This window comes from Fringilla coelebs (assembly GCF_963513975.1).
Source record: "Fringilla coelebs genome assembly, chromosome: 3".
NCBI lineage: Eukaryota > Metazoa > Chordata > Aves > Passeriformes > Fringillidae > Fringilla > Fringilla coelebs.
In genome coordinates, this window is record NC_140030.1 from 58,932,341 (window position 1) to 58,956,702 (window position 24,362).

At 39.3% G+C, this 24,362-nt stretch overlaps 1 protein-coding gene across 1 annotated transcript in view; it reads left to right on the forward strand.

The window, feature by feature from the left end:
• CCDC170 (coiled-coil domain containing 170) overlaps nucleotides 1-8,184 on the forward strand; it is a gene marked incomplete at both ends in the record, with an annotated part of 29,306 nt that extends 21,122 nt beyond the window's left edge. The window contains 5 exons of the mRNA XM_084201539.1: nucleotides 563-763; nucleotides 2,545-2,718; nucleotides 3,484-3,726; nucleotides 4,285-4,521; nucleotides 7,987-8,184. Coding sequence (XP_084057665.1) covers nucleotides 563-763; nucleotides 2,545-2,718; nucleotides 3,484-3,726; nucleotides 4,285-4,521; nucleotides 7,987-8,184 — 1,053 coding nt within the window. The remainder of the gene's footprint in view (nucleotides 1-562; nucleotides 764-2,544; nucleotides 2,719-3,483; nucleotides 3,727-4,284; nucleotides 4,522-7,986) is intronic.
• Between the last annotated feature and the right edge of the window lie 16,178 nt (nucleotides 8,185-24,362).

Consider the following 24,362-nt stretch of genomic DNA (forward strand, 5'->3'; position numbering starts at 1 on the left):
GAGATTTATCCTTTTATCCTTGGGCTCTGGCTAGATTACAAAAATTATTATTATTAATATTTTTTAAAGCACAATCTTTTGAACACTGCTTAACAGTTACCAGTTGGGAAACACTCCTCTGAGACTTAATTATCCATATCAACATTCTCCCCTACATACTGCATATATTTTCTGAATAACTTATGTGCTTTTTCTAATCAACTCCTCAATAGAATAGTGATTTCTTTGGCTTATTTCAAGGAATGATAGCTGACTGCCAGGCATTGCTGCTGCGCCCACATCTTTGGAAATTTTGTGTCTGAATTACTTAGTATTGATTTTTTAATACAAAGTAATTGTATTTGACTCATCTTATTTATAGTATCTGCCATTCATTTTTGGGTGTCTCCACTTCTGCAATTTTTTGGTGGTGGTTACAGATTTTTCTTTTTGACTTTTAAAATGCATATATTTTAAAAATAGATATTTTGCCCTATTTTTAATAATTTGTTGATTTATCTTTCATATCTTTCTAGCATTCCCATCTAACCCCATATGCTTTGTTGTTTTGCTTGCTCCCTAGATGGTATCTCAGCTTGAAACCCAATTAGCTAAATTGACTAAAGCTTTGGAAAATCAGACCAGATTGTACCATGAAGCCCTGGAGAGGAGCAGGAAAGCTGAAAAATGTTCTGAGAATTTCCACGATCAACTGAAGCACTTGGAAGAGGAATTATTAAATGGAGACCTGATGCAAGATGGTTTGAAGCTTGAGAAACAAAAAGTAGTTGCACACATTATTTACTTTTGAATGGAAGTCACTAAAGGCAGAGACACAGCTCATTGTATTGCTTTGGTCTACTGGAGCACTGCAAGTAATGTGAAATAGCAAAGTCAGACATGATGTAGGGAGTAATAATACCTTTTCTTTAAACAACCACTGGAAGATGTAGCTAAGCTTTTGAGTTCATTACTGTGAAACAAAACAAACAAAAATCCTAAACACCGCCCAAAAAAAACCAAACCCACCAAGCAAAAAAAAAACCCCAAAACCAAATTACACCCCAAAAGCAGCTTAAAAGAAGTCCCTGTCACTACCCCATCAGAAGTCCTTCAATTATTCTCAGATCTCAAAATTTCTCTCATCTTTGTCTTTCTCTAAAACATCATCTGGTCTGCAATCTCTCAAGATCTTGTCTGGCATCTTTGATTCTTTTATATGATTAGGCAATTGCGACTACTAGGTTTTTTGTCTAATTGTATGAATGAACACAGCCTAGAACTCATTCACATACCAAAGAGTTTGAAACATGACATAGTACCTGGAAAGCCAAACACTACAGCTATGAAAAGCAAAGTTGCAGCACGTTGCCAGGTCAGGATTAGTGCTTAGAGGAATCAACAGTTTTGTGCTATTTATTTTGCCTTAGACTATGATAAAATAAGTTTTTTGAATGAGGCATCCATCACATTGGGAGAAAACCAGGAAAAGGAGCTGTTACTTCTGCTTTGCTTCCTCTGTGAATAACATGTGGCCCTAGATTCTTAAATTATTCCCTACATTTTGTTGCAATGAAGAGATCTTTTTTGTGGTTTTTTTTCTGTCAATGAGTAACTTCAGTGCTTTCCTCTTCTGCTGCTGTTTTTAATTTTTTGAATCAGAAATGTCATGGAACAAAAGGTATTCTTGGTAATGAACAAATGGTGAAACTGGTTTGTTGGTGTTTTGGTTTTTTTTTTCTTTTTATTTATTTTGTTGGTTCTGTGCAAAGATAATGGTTTGCACCAGAAGTAAGAGGAAACAAAGGGAAACAGTTCTTAGTGAGAAGGAGGGCTTTGGATTTTGCAAGAGAAGCTAATTGCGAGCAAGAGATTAAAGCAATTTTTAAAGAGCTGGTAGGGCAGGATGAAAGAAGGAAAAATTGGATTGAATACTCTTTGATATCTGTATGTGTTCACATCAGTAAACCAGATGGAGATGCAATTAAAATAACCTTAAAAGCTATTTGTAAACCAGTAACTTATCTCTAAACCTTGCTGTTCCAAAGAAGGGCTGAAGGCTGACTCTGTTAACATTCCTGCATCTCCTCAGACTACATAGCATGTCATTCATGGCATCACTGGTACCAGTTCCCCCTGTTTGAGAGCTCTCAGTATGGGGAAATCCCAGCACTTGCAGTATTAGTCAGGACACAGCTGCCCATTCTGACTTCTCCCTGCCCATGCACAGCTGTGTAAAACAACAGAGCTCCAGACAGGAACTGGACTCAAAAGCAGGGACCTACCTGTTGCTGCAGAGAAGCAAACCCCAATTTTTCTTGCTAAGAAGATAAATATATAGATCTAGGGATTTATAGACAAAGCAAGTGTTGGCTAAAAAAGGACATAGGGAGAATTTGCAGTTGTGTCAGGAGTGTGCCCAACTACACCCTTTCAGTATATTATTTCCTATAGTGTACTTGTACATATTGTTGGCTGCTGTGATAGTGGGGATTGCTTTATAATTGTACTTCATGACTTTTAATGAAATTTTATTATTCTGCTGCCCACTTTCCCACATCTTAGTACCTGAAATTTCTGGAGCAACTTAATGAGAAGATGAAGCTGGACAGTCTAGCAGCAGAGGTTGGATTTGACATGACTATGGATGTAATTCTGGCCCGGGTGGAGCAGTTGGTGAAACTGGAAGGGGATGCAGTGGTTGAGAACAAGACTGTAGCATACAGCCTCAGAAGGAAGGTATGCAAAAGAGACATACCATTCAAAGATAAACATATGCCTGTAGTGGTTTGCTAGAGGCAGGAGACTGTATATGTGCAAGGAATTTCAAAGATATCCATGACATAAAAAGAAGATATTGAATGTTTGCAAACTGTGCAAAAAGACTGCATATTGAAATGACTAAACTTACCAGTCAGTTGAACACAATACTGCTTTTCACAACTTCTTAAGAAAAAACAATGAAGTTATGGATGATTATATCTGTATATTTGTCTACTTTTTAATACGCATTTTTGGTTCTGTAAACAACTGCCAGTAATATTTAAATCTAAAGGGATCTCCCAAGGAGGGAGGCACATTACACAAACTTCTCTAGAAACTGGTAGGGTCTTGGTTGTTCTTCACCAAGAATTGCAACGTTTACAACAAGAACTGTTCCTTCATTCAGTTGTTCCTACAGGAACAAGGATGTTCAAATTTGGTCAAACAACCCTCTGTCATCCTGTTATGACATAGGAAAATCTTTTGGGTTTAGGCTTGTCAGACTGGTATAGAGCTGTGAATTGGGTCTGTTTGAGGTTTAAAACAATAGAGAAGGACAATGAATTTGTAATACAAGGAGTATCAAGTTAGGGTATATTTGCTCATACTTCTTCACAAAGTTTTCAAGAGAGGAAAAGGAGTTCAGGTTATAAATGCAACACGAGGATTAAATTTGCGATTATGTAGTACCACGGTCTCTCACATTTATTTTTTGAAATGTCCTTGTGTTTGGAAATCAAGTTGAAGGCTCAGAAAGAAAAACTCGAAAGCCAAGAGCTGCACATGAACCTTCTGCGGCAGAAAATAACCCAGCTGGAAGAAGAGAAGCAAGTAAGGGCTGCCTTAGCTGTGGAAAGGGATGAGGCCAATCTTGCTGTCAGAAAGTTACATAAGATGATAGAGAGGCTACAGAAGCAGCTTGATCTGGCAAGGGAAACAAATACTGATCTCAAAGCCAAGCTGTCTGAAACCAGTGAACTTAAGGTGAGTTAAAGGATTACATTTGTACTTCTATCCATTCTTCTATTCCAGTTGGATACAGCTGGGTTTAATTTAAAATAAATGTGTTCATGGAGAACTGCTCAAATCTAGGTGGCAAAACCAAATATAATACTACAATATTTTGAGTATTTTTCAATTTGTCTTTATATGCTAAGTAGCATCTGCTAAGCGCAATGTAAATTTTCAGGCTATTTTTACCAGCAAAACATTTGACAACTCTTTTTAGTACTCTTTATCCAGGGAAGAGAGTGAACCTTCACTGTGGATTTTCTTTTCTGTCCAGATACCTTCCTTCACAAAACCTGTGGAGAATTAACTGTCTTTGAAGGAAAAATCTTTTTGTTAATTGTGTTGAAATACAATTAACAAAATGTCTCCTTAAATAACTTTTCAGTTCACATGCACATGTGATGATTTAATGAAGAACCCCAAAGAAACCACACTCAAGTGCTTATCTGTGATCACTCCTGATATTTTTATTGTTTGCTCAAGTTAGATGAAAAAGTATGACAAATTCAACACTTCCTTATCTTACTGCAGATCAAAACTTTGGAGCAGAACCGAACAATAGAGGAACTCAGTAAATCTCAAGACAAATTGGAAAAAATGAAAGAAAAAGCTGAGAAACAACTTAGATCTGCCAAATCAGAACTTCTTTTAAAGGAGCGTAAAGCTACTGAAGATAGAGAAAAGAACAAAAATATGTTAGAAGCAGTTACCAGCGAGATGAAGGTGCTTCAAACAACCCTTGCAGAACTAGCAAAAAGAGAGAGACAGGTGGGTGCGTAGGTATTAGACAAGTGCTAGGTCAAATGTTCCCTAGAGTGTAGGAAAATGGTATATCTGGAGTAGCTATCCAGCTGTGCTTTAAACTGTTCCGAACATTATCAAACAAGGAAATTTTAGCTCACACTTGTGAGCCACAGTGACAGGTGTGATTGCAAAGTTATACTGCAAGTTTTGCAAGAGAATTATAAATACAGGCGTTATTTTCTTTGCTCATCGCAAAATATAACGTCATTACCTTTCGGAGAAGTATTAAAATGCTGTAAAATCCTAGTATCTCTCTTAAGGTATGCCTTTTCCCAAATATCATAGGTATAAAACTTACCACCTTCTCATCTGTTTCCTTTTGTTTCTCACACATCCATCTCTTGCGCTTTCTCCTTGTAAGAGATTCAACAAGACTAAGGGACAGGATGAAAGGAAGCAGCCCCAAGTTGTGCTGGGGGGGAAGGGGAGGGAGTTTAGACTGAATATTAGGCAAAATTTATAAACTGAAAGCATAGTCAGGCATTGAAACAAGCTGCTCAGGGGAGTGGTTGAGTCACCAGTCCTAAAGGTATTTGAAAGACACCTAGACAGGGTTTGCAATGCAGGTTAGGAGTTGGACTTGATGGTCTTAAAGGTTCTATCCAACCTAAATGATGCAACAAGGCTGTGTTTCTGTGTATAGGCCACAAATTCAAAGAATGTTGGAGAATACAAGAAACACCCCTCTCTCCCTAGAACTTAATTAGATTTCCCAGCTAAAAAAATTATGGCACATGTTGGCCTTAACAATGACTCTGGATGAATTTTAAGAATGCTATTTCAGAAAATTAGTCAAGAAAAATATTTTTTTATTGATGTGGAGAGAAGACCAACCACCTGGGAATCTTTTTTTTTCACCTGGAAATCTTTAACCCTGTTTTGTTTTATAACAGAGGTTATAAATTTGAAAGGAAGATTTAATTTATTCATACATCTCATGAGGAAACAAAGCATCTGGCACAGAGGAGAAGAAGATATTAATTATATGCAGGAAATTATTCCATGGAGTCATACATTGAGTATTGTGCTAAAAGCACAAGTACAAATGCTGACATTTTACCATCTGAATTCAAGGTGTTTCAAAACACTTGAATATTCTTGGAATATTGTTTGTGCTTTTCTTTTTGTTCTCTTTCTGTTGGAATAAGATCCTTTCTACCTTCTTGTAGTTACAGTGTGAAAATAAAATATAGCACCTGCTTTTTATTTCCTCAAACCCCAATATCTTGGGTTTATGCTCCAAGTTGCATTAATTTCCTGTATTTTACTTCTGATAATTTTGCTCACTGAATGGAAGGTGCAAAGAAAATTTGGCAGGAGTGTTGTTGTCTGCAGCATACCTTTGTGTTTGAGTCTTTAGTGATGTTTATTTCTCTCCTTCATCCGAAGGCTGGATCTTTGCAGAAAGCTGCCTTGATCTTTCAATGTAAAGTCTGTATGGAAACAAATTCCAGCTTTGTTGCCTCTTTATCCTATCTGTGATCCAGGTGTTTTAAAAACTCTTTAGCTTCTGCTAAAGAAGCTTGCCTAGCACACTGCCAGACCCCTCATCAGTGACCTCCTGAACTAGTGTAGAATATAATATATGGCAACTTTGGGGTTTTGGTGTAATGTTGCTCCAACATTTGATTCAGGACATCCCACTGCCTAATACAGATAGTTGGGACTGAATTCTCAAATCACAGAATAATGGAATGGGTTGGATTGGAAGGGACCTAAATGACAATCTACTTACAACACACCTCCCACGGGCAGGAATACCTTCCACTAGACCAGACTGTTCAAAACCCCATTCAGCTTGACCTTGAACACTTCTGGGAATGGGACACCATGAGTTCCCTGGGCAAACCTGTGTCCAGTGTCTCACTACCCTCCCAGAAAAGAACTTCTCCCTAATGTCTAATCTAAATCTCTCCTCTTTTAGATTTAGACTAAAGTTTTAGACTTCTCCCTTCTCCTATCCCTATATGCTTGTGTAAAGTGTTGCTCTCCCTTTTTTTTTTTTTTTGTTTGTTTTTTGTTTTGTTTTGTTTTATTTTTGTACCCCCCTTCAAGTTCTGGAAGGCTGTTATAAGGTCTCCCTGGAGCCTTCTCTTCTCCAGGCTGAACAACCCCAGCTCTCTCAGCCTGACTTCATGTAAGAAGTTCTTCAGCCCCCTGATCCTCTGTGCAGCTCTCCTTGGGAGCTGTTCTAACAGGTCCATGTCTGTCTTGTGCTGAGGACCCCAGACCTCAGCTCTGTTCTGTATTGGTTTCCATGTATTGGTGTTTCTGAATGGATGGCAGGTCCTCAGGGTTTGAAACAAACTGCCTTTGGTAAAGTCTTAGAAACTGAGACCTTGTTTTCAGGAAAGCTGCAAACCCTTTTCCTCACAGAGTTAACTGCTTTAGAATTCTGCAGAGTGTTCTTGGGGTTGGAGACCTTTCAGGACTCTCCATCTTCTCCTCATCCTTGGCCCTTGGCATGATTGGTGGAGTGAAGATGTTGCCACACAGAACATGAGTCCAGTTTCTTAATGGCTCTGATTTTGTGGCATTTTGAGTCTCTTTCGTGCTTGGGAATGGGGATCTTGGTATTCAAATAGAGAGCAAGAAAAGCATATTTCCTCAAATAGTAATGTTTTCCTCTTTTATGTGTTGATAAGGAGTATTAAGGCATTTGTCATTTTCTGTGTAATTTATTGGCTGTTCAAGAGGCCTTGAAGTTTGATAATGATACATATCGTGAGTTGAGAAGAGTAAATCAGCAGTGATGACAGCCACTTGTGGATGTCTGTCCATTTGGAGCTGCAGAGAGAAAGCTGGTGTCTTTAATTAATTACTTTACCAAATACTATTCCTATGACATTTCAGCAGCTATGCACAGAAGAGAAACACGCATTTTCTTAAGCTGCATCTTGAATTTGGGCTGCATCCTGATTCAAATCAAAGTCAGACTGCAGGATGTGCCAAAAACTTCCACCTTTCTTCTAATCTCCTCCTTTCTTTTTTCTCAAGAAAGTGCCAGATAGAGGGGGAGGTGGCAGATGGTGGTCAAGGACAAGCAACAACCTCTGCTCTGGGAAGTGCCCACCAGAGTTTGCAGTTTGTAGAGTTTTTGGTCGTCTGGGTCAAGTAAAAGTGTGTCTTCCTCAGTTTTTGGAGTTGAGTCAGCAGGGAAGATATGCTTGTGAAAGATACTAAAGAAACACTTGAAAGCTGTTTTGTGTTTGAGACACTTGACATCTCAGCTGTTTGTGTTTTGTGATTTGATGTATGCCCCAAAGGGTTGTTTCTGTCCTCTTCTGCTCTCTGTATTGAGCAACAGCTGAAATGCCTATATTTAGCACTGATAACACTGGTGCCTGTACATATGCCTATATGTACATGTTTTCCCTGACATCTCCTTTGCTCCCTATTTGATCTATTCCTTTCTGTTTGCCCTGGCAGCTGGCAGATTTCCGAGAGGTGGTCTCGCGGATGCTGGGCCTCGACATTGCCAGCCTGGCTCTTCCTGACTATGAAATCATTTCACGCCTTGAAGGGCTGATTCACTCCCATCAGCACCACTTCTTCCCCTGTGTCTGCCTCAAGGACGTGGCAAGGACCCCAGAGGAGCAGCAAAGAAACGTCCAGCTTCTTCACTGAATGGAGATGGAACACAGGAAAATTTTCTGTTTGCTTCCTTACCTGCTGGACATCGGCAGAAAACAGATCCCTATTTCTGTTCCCTACTCTAGAGTTACCAGCTAGGGCTGATTTTTAGAACTTCAACAGAGAGACTGATTGGAATGGGCAGAGTCAAGCCAGCAGCCTGGAGATGGCAAACAGAAAATCCCTGGGCAGCTCAATACTTCAGTTTTGGAAATGACAGGCAGCACATCAACAATGCCCTCGAGTTACAGCGCAGAGGTGTTGAAGTCATGGGTCAGCCAAGGTCAGCTCACAGTTTTGAGAAGTTACTGGATGCCTGCTTCAGCGGCATTCCTTGTGTTTTACCTCTAGATGACAAGGATGAAATCAAGTAGGCGTTGTTCTGCTGCTGTTCTTCTTGCCACCTGGGACATCTCTGCATTTTTACACATGAGGGCTTCAGCTTCATGACGAGTATCTGCAAGTTAGAGGATTATGTCAATTTTGGAACAAGAGATTTTTTTTCTTCTGTGGTTTTCTTTTGTCTGCTTGTATGACAAAACAAAAAATTTCATTTTTTGCAGCAAAGGCTTTCTCACAGGGTCCTGTCACGTGCCTCATATAGATATATTTGGTAAAATTGAGTGTTGGCCTTGGTCATGATGTCTTGAAAAGTTTGCTTCCAGCTACCTGGGCAATTAATCTGCAGTGGCAATTCTTCAGGGTAAAAGAAAAATTATTTTAGAATTCTTGTTCACTACAGAAAATAGCTGAACTACTAAAGTGTTTATTTTCAGAGAAGTGATGATGAGGTGTACAAAACTACCTCTTAGTAGTAAAAACTGCGTTCTGAGTGTTGTTAAACGTCATGATTTTTTAAGAAGAAATATAGACAATAAATCTGTTTTAACAGCACAAGATTCAAACTAGATTCTGTGGTTTTAGTTTTCCCATTATATGTTTTGTATGGTTGTGTAGAACAGTAAAGATGCCTTTCTTATTTTTGTCTTGACCATTTGTGGGCTTTCTACAGTATCTCAGCAAATGATGACCCACTCACTAAAACTGAACACACTATTTTAAGAAAAATGACACTTTTTCAAGTAAGAGTGGTAATCTCAGTATCTGGCTGGGGACTCAAAACATATTTTTATTTCATTGGCTTCTGAAGAATTGTTTCTCATCGACTTGCCGTAAAATAAAGAAATAAACACTCAAGCTTTTGTAAAATCAGTCATTTGAGAAGACAGAAATAAATCTTGCATAAATTCTTACGCTCTTGTGGCTAACTGGATTGAAAGCAATTTAATTTTTTGTTTTGAAATGTAACATTGTTTTGGGGGGAATGACTTCGAACTGAAAGAGAGCAGGTTTAAATTAGATATTAAGAAAAAATTCTTTTTTGTCTGGGTAGTGAGGCACAGGTTGCACAGAGAAGTTGTGGATGCTCCATCCCTGGAAGTGTTCAAGGCTGGATGAAATGTAATTTTTAGGCATGATATGTTGATTGAGGATTTAGCGGGTGGAAAAGGATACAATAATTTTTAATTCATTTTGAGATAATACAAGTAGTTTCACTTTGTGTTTTGTTGGTTTTATTGGAGCTTCTTTTTGATTTATTATTAAAGAACAAAACCCATTTTCTTCATCCACATTAATAAATATCATACAAAACATGATTTACTGTATTTTGAAAGTTAAGTAAATTGCATTACAAATTCAGGTCCACTCAGCCTGGATAATACATTGATAACATTAAGAAATAGTCTCTGAGAGTGACAAATATAAAGTAAGGTCGCATTGTAAAATGATTTCCTGATGTCTGCAATGAGACTTGAAGTCTCCTGGCAGGCCCATGAGCCTCGTCCCTGCCACCCTGTGAGCAGCCCTGGCACCAGCAGTGGAGTTCCAGCCCCACAGGAGACACCAGCATGGGTCTCTGATCATTTCAAACCAGGCAGATTCTCCCATGAAGCTCACAGCAATGCTTGAATAGTGGTTTGCATGTTAAGCCAGAATGAGGAATAAAGGTTTTCTAATGCTTTTTTTTTTTTTTAACCTAGTAGATCTGTATTTTCTGAAGTATTAATGCTCACCATGTTCACAAAGGAATGTGACCTATTATCTGACTACTAATATTCCCTGTATTCGCTTTACTTTTGGAAGAGCACTGACATATTTCTCCATTTAGCCAAAGGAAAATAAATAAATAAATAGATAGATTAATAAGAAGCAATTTGATTTGAACAAATTCAGGTGATTTAATTTAAGTAAGCCCTGAAAAAACTGACTTTCACTTTTTTCTAAGGCTTATTCCATACAGCATTGAAGTAAGTCTTTCTTTTGGGAGAAAAATTTGAAGAGGCTTATGAATGTTTTGAACATTTGTTTCAAATGTTTTCTTCTTTTTAAACCAAGATGCATTCATTCCAAGACAGGCGTCGCAAGTGTGTTATTAAGGTTGTGTCAGCAGACACCCCTCTTCCCATAGGTTATTTTTATTAGGTTTGTCTGTATTAAAAAAAAGTGTGGGATTAAGAGTTTACTATCTGTTCATAATTACTCTTTTGTTGTGGTAAAGTAGATCAAATTCTTGATTTATCAATAGAATGCATTCTGAAATAGAAATAATATATGTTAACTCACAGAACAGTAGGGCTACAGAACTACATTTTTTTTCTCCAAACAACAGCTCAACTAACTCCAGTGAAAGCTTCACTAAGTGTCAAGGCAAAACTCAGCAAATTAAAGTGTTGCAATTGTAGATATTAAAGTGAAATTATTTACATGTTATAAACACAGTAAAAATAAAATCACAAAGCAGATAGAAAAATGTGTTATTGTGCCAAAAGTGTATTAAAGTACATGGAACTAAATTTTTGCCCATGCATCATATTATTGATAATACACTATTTGCAACACAGCAGAACCATGCATCAGAATATTAATGTAGTAGAACCATGGTTCCTCAAAGAAATTAAGTGCAAAAGTATTCAAGTACTTTGCTAAATTAGAATTAAGATGCATCAAGACAGATCACATTAAATTAGTCTTTGACTTCTGTTGCTCTGTAGTTTATTATTACAGTATAAAGCAGTTTGCTTTCTTTTTCACATTTTCAGTAGGTGTATGCATCATGCACAATTTCCTACAGCTGTTCTGTTACTGGGTTATTTTGCACATTATGATGGTGCAGGAGAAGGGAAATATTAATGACCCAGGCCATACTAGATTTTAATTAAAAAATTATCAGATAAGGAATCGGGTACATTTTGAGAGAAAAAGTAATGAATTCTACCAAATTTTTGATGTGAAATAGAAGTATTTTTTAAGACTACAGGTTCTGACTTTTTCTCTTGACCCACTAAAATAAAAAGGGTGAAGAATGAAGCAAAATGAAATTAAATTATCTAGAAAATTAGAGAAAAGGGATTTCTTGTATCACTGAAGCATAGAAAAAAAAAAGTTAACTATGTGGAAAATAAACAAAATGATAGCTTGCCAGAATAGAAACTGGAAAGAATGTTCAAAGATAATCCTTTTCAAATGGAAGATTTCATTTTGGGTTTTTTTTTGTCAAAACAAGTGAGAATCCTCTATGGAAATACTTTTTTTTTTTTCTGGAAGGCAGATGAGTTTATTAGATTGCACTCATAATTAGTAAGGAATAACTGAGTCAGAAAAAAATCTATGAAACAAAATGTGTTTGAACAAAATAGTTTACTTTTCTGTCAGTTTTAAAGTCAGCTAATCAGCCTGGAGACAATGAAAACCCCTTATTTTCAGAAGGGAACAAATAAAACAGTTGAGATATGTTATTTCATTTTTTCCCCTGTGACTACTTACACTTTGGATAAGTAGGAGAAACAACACAAAGAAGATTGCAAAGTGTGAGCCAGTGGCCTCCAAACAGGTTCCAGGTAGAGAATCCAAGCGTCAGATGGCTTCTGGTAATGCTGGGGATGGGACTGGAGACCAGGAATTCTCACCAAACTGGGGGCTGGAGAGGTTTCAGCTCCAGGTTAGGTGTATCTTCTATAATTTTGGTTATAATTTGGCGTTTTTGTGAAATGATTTGGGCTTTTTTTTTTTTTTTTTTTAAGGAATGTTGGGTGGGGAGGTTGAGTGCTTGGTTATAAACAAAACATTCAGTTTTTTATTAATACTGTTTTTAAACAGGCCATTGGATGCAATTTAATCTGAAAAAAAAAAAAAAAAAAAGAAGAAGAATCTTGCCCACAAAACGCTGGGAGCTCTGATTACAAAACAAACACGTGATGGTACCCCTGGAATGCTGGAAGACCTTCCCCAGGGCTGGCAGCAGAGCTGACTCAGCCCTTTCCCCTGCTGGCCACTCTGGGAGCTCTGGGGGCTGTGGCAGGCACGGGGGTGAGCCTTGCAAATGGAAATCTGGGCACACCAAAGAGGCACCTCTGCTCCCAACAGGGACTGCCTGCAGCCTGGAAACTGTGCTTTGATCCGTGCCTTGGGCTTGAGCCGGCTTGCAGTAAGGAACAGTAAGAGTATTTCTAGCACTAAGATTATTTCACTGAGTATTTCAAAGTATTTCCTCTGTGTACCCTTCATACTGCAGCAACGATTTAAAAATATGTAGTCTGAATTATAAAGTAGCAGTATGAATTGATATGGTCAGCCACTCTGGCTGACTTCTTGCCCTTAGAGGAGGTCAGAGGCTCATGATTAAACCAAGAGGCATCCCAAAGGATTAGCAGAAAAACATGACTGGCAACAACTCTCAGGCCTTTATCTGAAGATATTTTTTTTCTTAGTCTCTACGTGCAGCATTGGATTCGTTGTGGTTCACAATACCTTTCTCACCTGGATCTTTCCCAGATCCCTTGCCTGCAGCAAGTGCTCAGCCCTGTTCTTCATCCAGCAAGGTTTCACATCTGCACCTTGCACAGTCCCAGCTGGGTTGTGTAGGTTTGCTGGAGAAATCTGTCCACACCTTTGCTCTGCTGCCACTTTCCATCCCCCAGACCTGGCAGCCTCCTCCTGCACTTCAGCCAGGCTGTGATCTTTGCACATCGTGCGGCATTCAGCAGACACCAGGACACAGCTGAATCTCTTGTGTGAGACTGTGGTGCCTTTTAGATGCTTCCTACCTCTTTTAAAGTATTTTTTCTGGAGTTGCCAGGGCAGGGACAGTCAGTCCATGCTTGTGTGGGTGGGAGAAAGCACTGAATGGTTTTGGTCAGCTTAAAGGCTCCTATGAAATAGCAGGGCTGTGTCAGGCATACGGCCACAAGGGGACAGATATGTACTGCGGGATCCGCAGGGGAGGTGGAGCTGCGAGAAGGAGAAATAACACGAGGGTAAAATGATGGCAGCAGACTAGCCAGGACGGGTGCAGATTCTTGTGAAGCAGACTGCAATGATTTTTATAGCAGAAGCACTATGGACATCAGTGTAGATGGATGGAATCCTGCAGATGATGGAGTAAAAGTTCCTAAGAGCTTTCCTTAGAGATCAGTCCAAACAAGGTTGTGCAGAAAAGGCTAGTGCCGAGATTATCATAGTAATATCGATGCTTACTATTTTTGATATTGTTTGGTATTAGAGACATTTAGAATTCTACTTCCATGGTATTAACTCCAGCATATGACACCACTGTGTAATCCTGGCTACCTTTGAAAACATGGATTGGGAGCACTGGAACAGAGGACAGACAGCAGAACTGGGGTGTGTCCAGCAGGAGTGGAGAAGCAGCGTGACTCATGTAGCAGCACACAGGGATCCGGATCTCAGCACGTATTGATGACATTTAGCTGCCTGAGGGGTTGTGGAAGGAGCTGGGAACACAGGGTGTCTGAGATGCACCTCACAAAGTCATGGAGCTAACATGTATTGATCCGAGTGGATAAAAATATGCCTGAAGACATTTTTTAGTATTTACGATTAGGAACTATTAATTTCAACAGCTCCAGACAGGAGGCTGTGGAGCGTGTAGGAATCAAAAAGAATAAATATTTGAAAAAGCAACCAGTAAACAGACAGGGATTTAGACTAATGACCTAAACAGAAAATAATGTCATGGGTTCAGAGCTGCACAGACTAATCCTCTGGTGATAAATCTTAACTGCAAGGCTTTATAAACTTCTCCTGACTTGTGGGTGAACTTCAGGATAGAAACAAGAGGAACTAGTTGCCCTTGGAAATCTGCTGGTGCTGTAGAGGGAAAAAAAGAAGCTGGAACAGGAGAAAAGACTGGCTAAGTGCCTGAAGACTGCTGCCCAGCTGGTTTTCAAATTAAGACAGGTAAGCTTCCTTTCACAGTCTCATGAAGGTCTACAAATGACAATGTCTGCACCAGCAAGTGATAGAGATCCAAAATCCCCCCCCAGTTAGGATAACAGTTTTTCACAACTCTCTTATTCTGAAGTGGTGTGTGTTCCAATACTTTGTAGCTCTTTATAGTGACTTCCTGGCCTAGTCAAAGAAGAGGCTGTATTTCTCAAGAAATGTTTTCTCTGTGGTTTTCCTAAGAAATTATTGACTGGGCTGGTTTGGAAGTTCAGTTTTTACATGTGTCTGTAGTAGTATCATTGCCTGTAATGCAATATGATGCTTTGCTTTTATTTACAGGAGGTGGGAAGTCTTTCCTGCCACATGGCAGAATTTATTTATTTGAAAATTTGAGCCAAAATGACTCAGCCCTTCCTAAGAACAAGACTAATGGAAAACCTATAATTTGCCTATATCTATAAACAAAAATGTGGCAATTTGGAGCAATTCAGGCCTGAGTCAAAACTAAGTTTCTTTGTAGCAAGTGTTCCTGGCTTGCTTTGGACCAGGGCAAAAGTTGACATACCTTATGTCTCCCTGTGCTTTTTTCATTAAAAATAAATAGGATTGGAAGGAGGGGACCATCTCCAAGCCAGAAGGAAAAGGAACAGACTCAGGAAGGAGCTAGTTATGGCAGGTTTCACAGGGAAGGGAAGAGAAAGGAAGTTCAATGGGAGAGATCCAGTAAAAGTATGCGATAGCTGAGTAGGGATTTGGGAACAAGTGTTTGGGAGAGCTGATGATTGGGAAGCAAGCAGCTTTTTAAAGAGCAACCAAAAGGGCTGAGGATGGGAGCATTTCAGAACTCCCTGGTCATAGACCAGGATGAAGGAGAGGGGAGAAGCCAATGGCAAGAGGCTGAGGTTGAGTCTGTTGGGTGCAGTAACAGGAAACCCAGGAGCAGCATGAGAAATCAGCATTCTCATCTCCAAATAAAGTGGGAAGAATGGGAGGGAGCAAGGTAACGTAGGATGGAATCAAGTGTACAAAATGTTCCCAGCATTTTATGCCAGCAGGAGATGGGACATCTCAGCAGTCCCATTATGAAGTGAAGTAACTTGTTGAAAAGTGCAATAAAGTGCAAGGCAGAAGGATCACTGTATCCTCTCATTCTGTCCTTGTGCCGAGCTGCACATCTGTGCTGCAGCTGGACCTGATACTTCCCTGCTTTTCCTGGGCTCATTTCTCAGCTGCATTTCCTGACAAAGTATGGATCTTCCTGTAGTACACTAAACCCTCCAATTTAGCAGTTGCTAAAGGAAAAAGCATTTCAGCTCAGTTGCAGCTTGAAGGGCATCACTTAAACTCCAGGCTGTTTGATAGACCGTGTAGAAAGTGGGTTGGAATCATGCAGGAATCACATTTAGTGGTTTTAAGATTGCTTTCACACTCCCTTGTAAAATATCTGAATATCATTGCCACGAATAGTTCTAAATGATCATAAATACAGGGTGCTTTTTGGCATTAGTGGGTTCAGAGAAATTAGAAATAAAACCAGGAAGTGACAGCAAAGAGAAAACTCCCCTGTGTGGGATTTTTCTGGAGCAACCTGTTATAACTTACACTAGGGGACTTTGAAATTATAATTAGGAGTAGCCAAAATATAAGCATGTCAGATCTTCTAATTACCACATATCTATATCTATATCTATATCTATATCTATATCTATATCTATATCTATATCTATCTCAGGGTTTGCCTCTCCTGGAAGCTTACTATAATTTTTCAGATGGGCATGTTGGTTATAGTTCTGCATGATAAACAACAGGAGATGTAAAAAAATTTGCAAAACTTTCAGCTTCAATTTAACGAAAAGGATACTTCTTTCACACCAAAATATGTCTATAAAAAGCAAGAGTTGCAAAAGCCCCAGCGAATCAGCCAGCAGTATCCAAGTGCTGTAAGGGAGTGGGAATGATCAGGATGCTGGTGGCACAGAGGTGTGCCATGAGGGAATGGGACCAGATTGCAAACTGGTGTAGAGGAATTACCCAAATTACTGATGTCTCCATGTAGTTATGATGTGTGTTCCTTATACACATCCAGATACATGATAGTCTTTGTTTTCTAGTAGGTAACAACTCCCAGTCCTGAGTCTGTGGTGTGCATTCATCAACTAAGATAAAGGGATGTTTGCCATATTGATATTTGCCATTGCCTCAGTTATAGGCTGTTCACATGTAAGGTCAATTACATGGTGTTTGATTACTCTTGAAGTCCAGCTAAAATGCCTGCTTGAAACAAATGACATTTTTTCTGGGTATTGTGGTGCCTTCTAGTGCTTCATCCCCCCACTGGAGGCAATTCATTTACCTGTTTCTCTAGCAGTAGAGCAATGGCAACAGCCTGCAAAAAAGGGTGGTAAAGAGAACAGGGGTAGGTCAATAACACAGGCAGAAAAGGAGGGGCTTATTTGCTGAAATAAGGTTGATAAGGCTGGGAAAATCTGACAAACTCATGGCAGTACCTGTGATCGAGGTTTGACAGGACTATCAGTGGGATAATCATACGCACACAAGTCTGGAGAGAATCTGATCACTCCTGTTACAAGAAAGGGACTGGAATAGATGGATTTCAGGGGGATTTTTGTCCATCCAGAGGTACATAGTTATGTATCACAGATCTGTCCAAGGTTGGTAATATTTTAAACAACATAAATAGCTGTAGCAGTATTTTGCCATCCTGTTTCTATCCTCAGTTTTGCAGTTAGAAGCTATAGTTAAGTATTTATTTATATTTTGTTTTTAAAGCCTTATTCGTAACAGAGTAGCACTGTAGCTTTTTAAAGAGCAACAAAAAAGACAGACAATTTAAAATTTAAGGAAATTATATTCTATGAAAAAGTTACATACTTTGGCTACTGTGGAATTTCTTATTTAACTTCTTCTAAGTGTCCTTTGCTCTTCTCAGGAGCCTAGGTAGTCCAAATTAGGTGGTATAAAAAAGCCTTAAGTTTTCAAGAGCAGTTTTTTTAACAAATTATGTTATATGTGTGCTTGTATGTTTTAGCCTGTTACTAAATACTAGCAGGAAACTAAAATGGGTACTTACTGCAGATGGTGTATTTTACTGGCTAGGCTAGTGTGAAGCATTATGGTGAAGCAGGGAAACATATTACGAAGGCAAGAAATAATAAAGAAAGGTGAATGCCAGTGCATAATATAATTTAGGAGTTGCCTTTGTAGGAAAAAGCCTGAGAACTCTTATCTGATCTGTTTTCAGAGATGTGATGCACACATTTCTGGGAATTTGCAACTAAAATGTTCCAGCTGACAGGTAAAAGTCAGCATAGTGCTTTTATTTGTGAAGCAGGCAGAAATTGTCAGTGACAGAATGCAAATTCAGAAAAACTGATGGGAAAATATTGACTGTGTAAACATGAATGGCCAAAAGAATTGGGAGGCAAAATGCCACCAGTGCTGTTGCTGTCACGCAGCGGGACGTGGAGCCTGCTGCTGGACAGGGAGGTACTGCTCTGCCCTGCTCTGTCAGGGCTTCAAAAGGTTGACAAACTCATTCAATCCGTTGGTCACTATCACAGAGCTAAAGAAACAACCTATTTCACATGACAGATCAAGCAGTTGCCTTTTCCAATGTGATTTGGTTTGGGTCAGCTGTTGGATGCAAAGAAGCGAGCCCAGCATCATTACCCAGCAGTTGCTGCCTGCTCAGTGCAAGAGCCTCTGGAAAGCAACATCCTGAAAAGCTGAACACATCCAATCCCGAGAGGATCAGAATTTGCTCTGTTAAGGCGAGGTGAGTTTGACCTGTTAAGAACATTATACTATGTTAGGTATCAATGTAGGCATCAAAAAGAGTCCTGTTGTGGAATCTTCTTCCTTATGCTAAGAAAATATGGCCATTTGTAAGAACAGCCGAATTATTAATGGAGTAGAAATTTTCTTTAAGTATTCTGCAAGCTTTAGTCCCTGTTGGAAGCAACTTGTTCTATTTATAGCTTTAGTACAAATTTTCTGAACACAGTTATTGATTCAAATTTTCTTTCCTTTTATTGCTAGTGATTTAGCTAAATAGCAACATAAAGGTACTCGAGCCAAACAACAACACAACAATAGAAGAGTGCAGAACTGAAATAGGGCTTGATGTTCTATTAACCAATTAACATTTTTATTCTGGGGCAAAGAAATACACATCTGCCTTTAACAGAATGACCGACCAAATTGCTGTCAGTCAGCCAATCTGATAAAGGTCAACTACCGAAAACCCAGGCTGTCAGTACACAAACTAAGTGACCTGGGCAGTCAGAAGTTCATTTGTTGTTTTGAAAGAAAAGTGCACTATTTCCATAGATGCATCTGTTCTGCATCAACTACAAAACTTTTAATGAAAATTTATGGTGGAAATAATACTATCTACTTCCTTAATTATACTCCTTGCTCATTGGGACTTCTTTGGGTATCTTGACAACACAAACTTAGTTTAAATAAAATTATATGTTTTAAGTTCCTTCAACATGTTGTTTACTTTTATTTTAGTCAAACAACTCTTCCCAAGAGTTAAACTGGCTGAATTAAACTGGCAGGGGTGGAAAAGAGGAACATGGCTACTATTGCTAAGATAGACAATTATTTTGTGTAGAGATTCACATTTTAGATTGTAGAATAAAACTTGAACTGTTGTTTCCCTATTTTCAAACTACCTAACCATGAAAATATTTTAAGCAGGTTTCACTCTCTGTAGAGTGCTGGCCTGTGGGACCTGGCAGTGGGGCTGACTGATGCTCTTGTGTGGCTGATGCTCACCAAAGGAAAGGGCCAGGACTGAGCACCACAGAAGCTCATAGAGTAACTTTCCTATGCACAGAAGTTTGCACAGGAAAAGTTTATCAGTTACTACAAAGAAATTCACTTATGTTCTTGGTTAGGAGCTGATTTATTTATTTCGGTCTTGTTTATATCCCTCCTAAGAAAAGAATTAAAAAAGATGTCATCCTCTAAATGTGGTTGCCTGCACATCGGCTGGACACATGTTTAATTTTGGAGTCAGCCTGAATAGTTGCATCACCACACTGATCTAAATCTCTCCCTGCCATGTCTGCCCAGAGGGAGCATTTTGAGTGTTGCAGCATTCCTCATGCCAGGGAACAAATAGCATTTCAAGGTGTAGGTACCTTTTGGTTTTGTAGAAATTTCAGGAACTCGCATCTGCCAGTAAAACTATAATGCAAATTAGACATTCTGTCTAAATTGGTAAATTATGTACTTAGTCTTTTAACATCCTTTTTTCCTTTCAAAAGTACCACACATGTACATTTTTTATTTGAAAGAGGGAAGCTGCTCCCCCAGCTAAGCTGCAGGTGTCTTAGCACTTATCTCTTTTGTCCTCTCACTTGCCTCAGTTCTGGTGTCTGTTGTCTGCAGTCACTTCTTTCATAAGGGTGATGGTTTTTTACATCCATGTTCTACCTTTCAAAAAAAGAGAAAGCTTAAAGGAATTAAGATTTACTCTGACTTGTGTGTAGGATATAATAATTTCCTTATAGAGATGGGAATAGCTTGTTACAGAGTAAATTACATAAATGCTGTGTGAAAGCACTGCACAGAAATCCTCAATCATAATGCTGAATATATCTGCTTACATGATTCCAGTAAATAAGTGATTACTGAAAATGGCTGCTAATTCTTCTGTTGCTCAGATGGTGCCAGTTTCAGAAGCTAGAAATTACAAATTTATTGTTGTTTGTTCAATCCCTATGTTATTGTGTACTTCTGTTCCCTTATTAAGCTGGAGACGAGCAGAACTATTTCTGGTTTATGTGCTTGTTTGAGCAGAATCATCACTAGTGTCAGCACTACCAGAGAGAAGAAATTGATACCCATAGGTTGTCATATAAGCAAGAGGGCATTTCCCCCCCAGTTTATACAGTGCCACTGTGCTGTGAGTGCACAGAGGAGCATGTGAGCACATATTAGCAGTGCTTGTGGACACTTGTGGGGCACTGAGGCATGTGTGTGTGAAGCAACAGGCTTTCTAAGGAGATGCTGACTTCTCTAAAGTGGTTTGAAATGAATCAAGGTGGCAGTATTTGGGAGCCTGGTGCCTTGAGTTTTAGCTATCACATCAACCTCTTTCTTCCAATGTGCCTGGAGCATGCTTGTCTGGCAGCTTGCTCTCCCCCAGCTTTCTGCTGTCTGACAGACCTCTGGGGGTTTGTGCCATCGTTCTTTCTTTCCTGTCTTTCTCCTTAGTGTCAGCAGAAGGATGTGGGCAGAGAAGGTGAATGTTGGCACACTGATTTCTGTCCCATGAGGACTCACCCCAAGTGGCTGTGGAGGAAGGGCTTGTTCACCACTGGAAGTTGCTCCCTCTGACTAATACATCTTTCCAATTGCAAGTGTACCTCCCTCACCAGTCCCAGAGGCTCAGGAATGCACAGCCTCTCCAAAAAATCCTGAAGTGAGAAAGGAAAACCAGCAATGGCACAGAAGCTCCTTATGATGTGATTTTTTAGCTGGATTTCTGATTTCCTTCTGAGCAAGAATGCTTAAGAGTGATGATGGTTCTCGCACTAAACTATAGATTTTCAATCATAAGCTTGGAGTGGTGAGCCTAGCCTAAGTAGTTTTCAAGAAAGAGTTAAAAAAAGAGGAAGGCACACTTAAGCTTTTCTTCCTCACCCCCTTCTGAACGTACCTTGCATTGAGCAGACATGAGACACCATCCTGATGAGATGGAATAGCTATTTCTTGTGCTTTGTTTTTCACAGAACTAAATCTATTTTTTCTTATTTTTCAAAAAGGAGGAACAAACCACAGTAAGGAATTAAACATATCACTCTAAAAACTTTGTAAAAGGGACATACATTAGGTCATTTAGCCCAACAGAAATGCCTTGATAAGACAAAAGTTTAACAACATGTAAATGCAATAGAAATATTTCTATTAAAATCTATAAAAAAAAGTAATTGTAGAGCTATTTTTGTTGCACATTAAAGGATTTTTCCTCCACAGCAGTTTTTCCTTGAAACTGTGGAAAGCGTAAAACACTGATTTTGATGAGTTTTTTTGATTGCTGCCATTTGTATCATCTACATCAAGAGAAGCAAAATTAAGCTAGCAGACAGTAGAGAGGCCAGAAGAAAATTAGATTTTAAAAGTCTATCTGAATCTCATTTACACTTTGCAGATCAGGCGTTGAAATCTTTCTTAACCAGCATATTTTAAAATCAAACTGTGCTCCTTTAAATTGCTTAAATAAGATTTGTGCTCCTTTCTGCTTTGCAGACCTCCTCTTTCTTTGAAGCAAACTTAAATTCCTTCAGGAAACAGAAGGCTGCAGAAATGGAAACACCATGTGACAGCGGGGAAGGGCCATCCCAGCTGAGGAGAGCTCATCCTTTCCAGGGTCACTTTGCAGAAACCCCATATTTTTTAGTGTTGGGATGAAAAGGAGCAACAATAAAATATGTGTTTTCAAGGGGGAAAGAAATTGTGCTAAACTGTCTCAGTCCACCTCTGCCAGCCACTTTATGTTCCCTTTCAATACGGTTAGCTCTCAATTATATCTTTGTTTAACTCAAATAGCTAAAATAACCCCTTGTTTGAAACTGTTTCTGCATATAAAGATTTATAGTGCTGGGAATAAAAATAATCATCTGGATTTCATTAAGATTTTCCTGGCAAGTAATTAATGCTGAAAGCATGTTTTGATCAAGCATCTCCAATAGCAGCAATGGTGAGTGAGTTAAAAGCAGCTAGCATTATAGAAATAGGTCTACTTGGGCTCTGAAAGTTTTTGCTAGTTTTCCCAGCCCTCAGCAAACGGTGGTGCTAGTACCTTATTTTTCATTCCCTGTGTTTCCTCATTTCATGGTCATATCAGCCTCTTGGTGACTGCCAATGAGCGGATCTCATCATAGCTGAAAATTCAGGAACATGTGCAAAGAAGCCACCCAAATGGACAAGAAATTTGAATATTCTCTCTCCTGGCTTTTTCCTTTAGAATGAGAAGACTGCAGGTATGAATCTGTCAGAGTAGGTAATTAATTTTTTTGTTTGTTTGTTTCTGTTTTGATTTATATCTGTTGTGACTTGATTGCATGTCTCTATTTACATGTACAGTAAGTCAATGTAGGTTTTTCTGTGTTACACCTGTTGTGCATTTTTGTGTTCTAGACTATGAGAGCAGGACTCTGTCTCAGCCTGCTTTTGGGAGAATTGGCTTTTGGAGCAATAATCAGTAAGATGTGGGATGCCCTTTTCCCAAAGCAGAAATGACAGCTTATCTACTGTACTCCAAGTAAAATACATAGTATACAGCTCCCTGTGAAGTTCCACGTTGCAGAAATGCAGAAATACCCATTGGCACCAAAGCAGTGTTTTACATTCTGCACCGGGCTGGGGAGGTACCTGTGAGATAACCTTACTCTTGGTAAATGCATAATAACTCTTGTCTGTATTCAGTGGGGTTATTGACTGGATGGGAAACTATCAGCTACAGGTGTACATTGGGAGAAATTTCCAGAAAGTACGGATAACTTGGAACATATAGTGTGGCAGCAAGTGTGCAACTCCTGTTCATTTCACCCATTGAAAATGACGAGCTGGAAAAGCCGTTAGGAGTTGTTTTGAGAGGTCCGTGTTTTATCATCAGCTTGAAATTGTGCTTCTGGCTGTTAGTCACTGGGCTGCCAAAATTCAAGTGGCTTGAAGTGTGAGAGCTACTGGACCTGCAGGGCAATAACGGGAAGGAGGTTTTTTTATGGCTGGTCTCCCTGCATGTGTTGTGTGCTTCCCTCTGATAAGGTGGCTGTATCAGCCCCACCTATTAAAGTTGTCTGACACTTCCCATTACAGACTTTGTTTTCAGATGATTATAATGTAGCCAAACTATAACTGTCTGAGTTGAAATCTGACTTCTTGTACTGGCGTGCTGAAGTGCTTCGTGTGGAAATTAATCAAAAAAAGTTCCCCAGGTGTGGGGTTTCTTTTAATAAGGCTAGAGAAATTGTTCTGCACAGTGAGGATAATCTCCTCTTTGTGGAACTCTGGACGTAGTTGTGTGATCCTCGATCTGCAGGTCATGATTTCATGATCTCATTAGTGTGAGGAGAGTCAGTGAGGGCTTTGCATTAATGTAGAAAATGTGGACCCTAATGGATTTTTTCATGTATACTGTGTGGGCTGTTAAAGGTATTTTCAATGTTTGAGCCTATTTGGCTCTCCTTTCTTGCCTGAGTGCATCTGTGTTTTCTGAGTGGAGACTTGACACTTGGAAGAGAAGTGGCTATTGGCTAAAGGACAGCTTTTATCTCCGTGAAATCAGACCAAATCTGGCAAAGCTGTAAGCTGCTTAAAGAACACGTAATTCCAATATGCTCATGCTTGCTGGATGTTTTCAGCCTTATTCCCTATAGTTTATCTCTGTGTGCCCAGGCTGGGACAGTTCAGGCTCAGCAGATGTCTCCTGTAACTGAAGTTCTCAAACTGTTGCTGGCTATGCTGGCCCTGGACATCATTGCAAAGATCAGGGCCGCTTTCTCTTTGTTGCCAATGCTTTAAAAATTGTTATATAAAATTATAAAATTAAAATAATAACAGAAGAGACCTTTGTCCAGGCAGTAAGCAAGAGACTAGGACAAGGGATCTAGCTGTAGAAGACCAGAGAATACAGGGACTGGGGGCCTATGGGGCAGTGAAAACAGTGTTTGGGTTACTCTGCTGGGTGAAAACAACCAGGATTTAATGGTTTGATTCAACTGGACAAAGAGATTAGGGCAGAAAATGAGGAAGGGAGTTGAGGCATAGCCAGAGGTTATTTTACCAGCCTTGAATGGAAGAAATGGGGTGGTGGGCCATGTAGCCAAAGCAGGTGTTTCCTGCAGGAGGGACTGGAATAGTGAAAAAAAAAAAAGTTCCACTGTGGT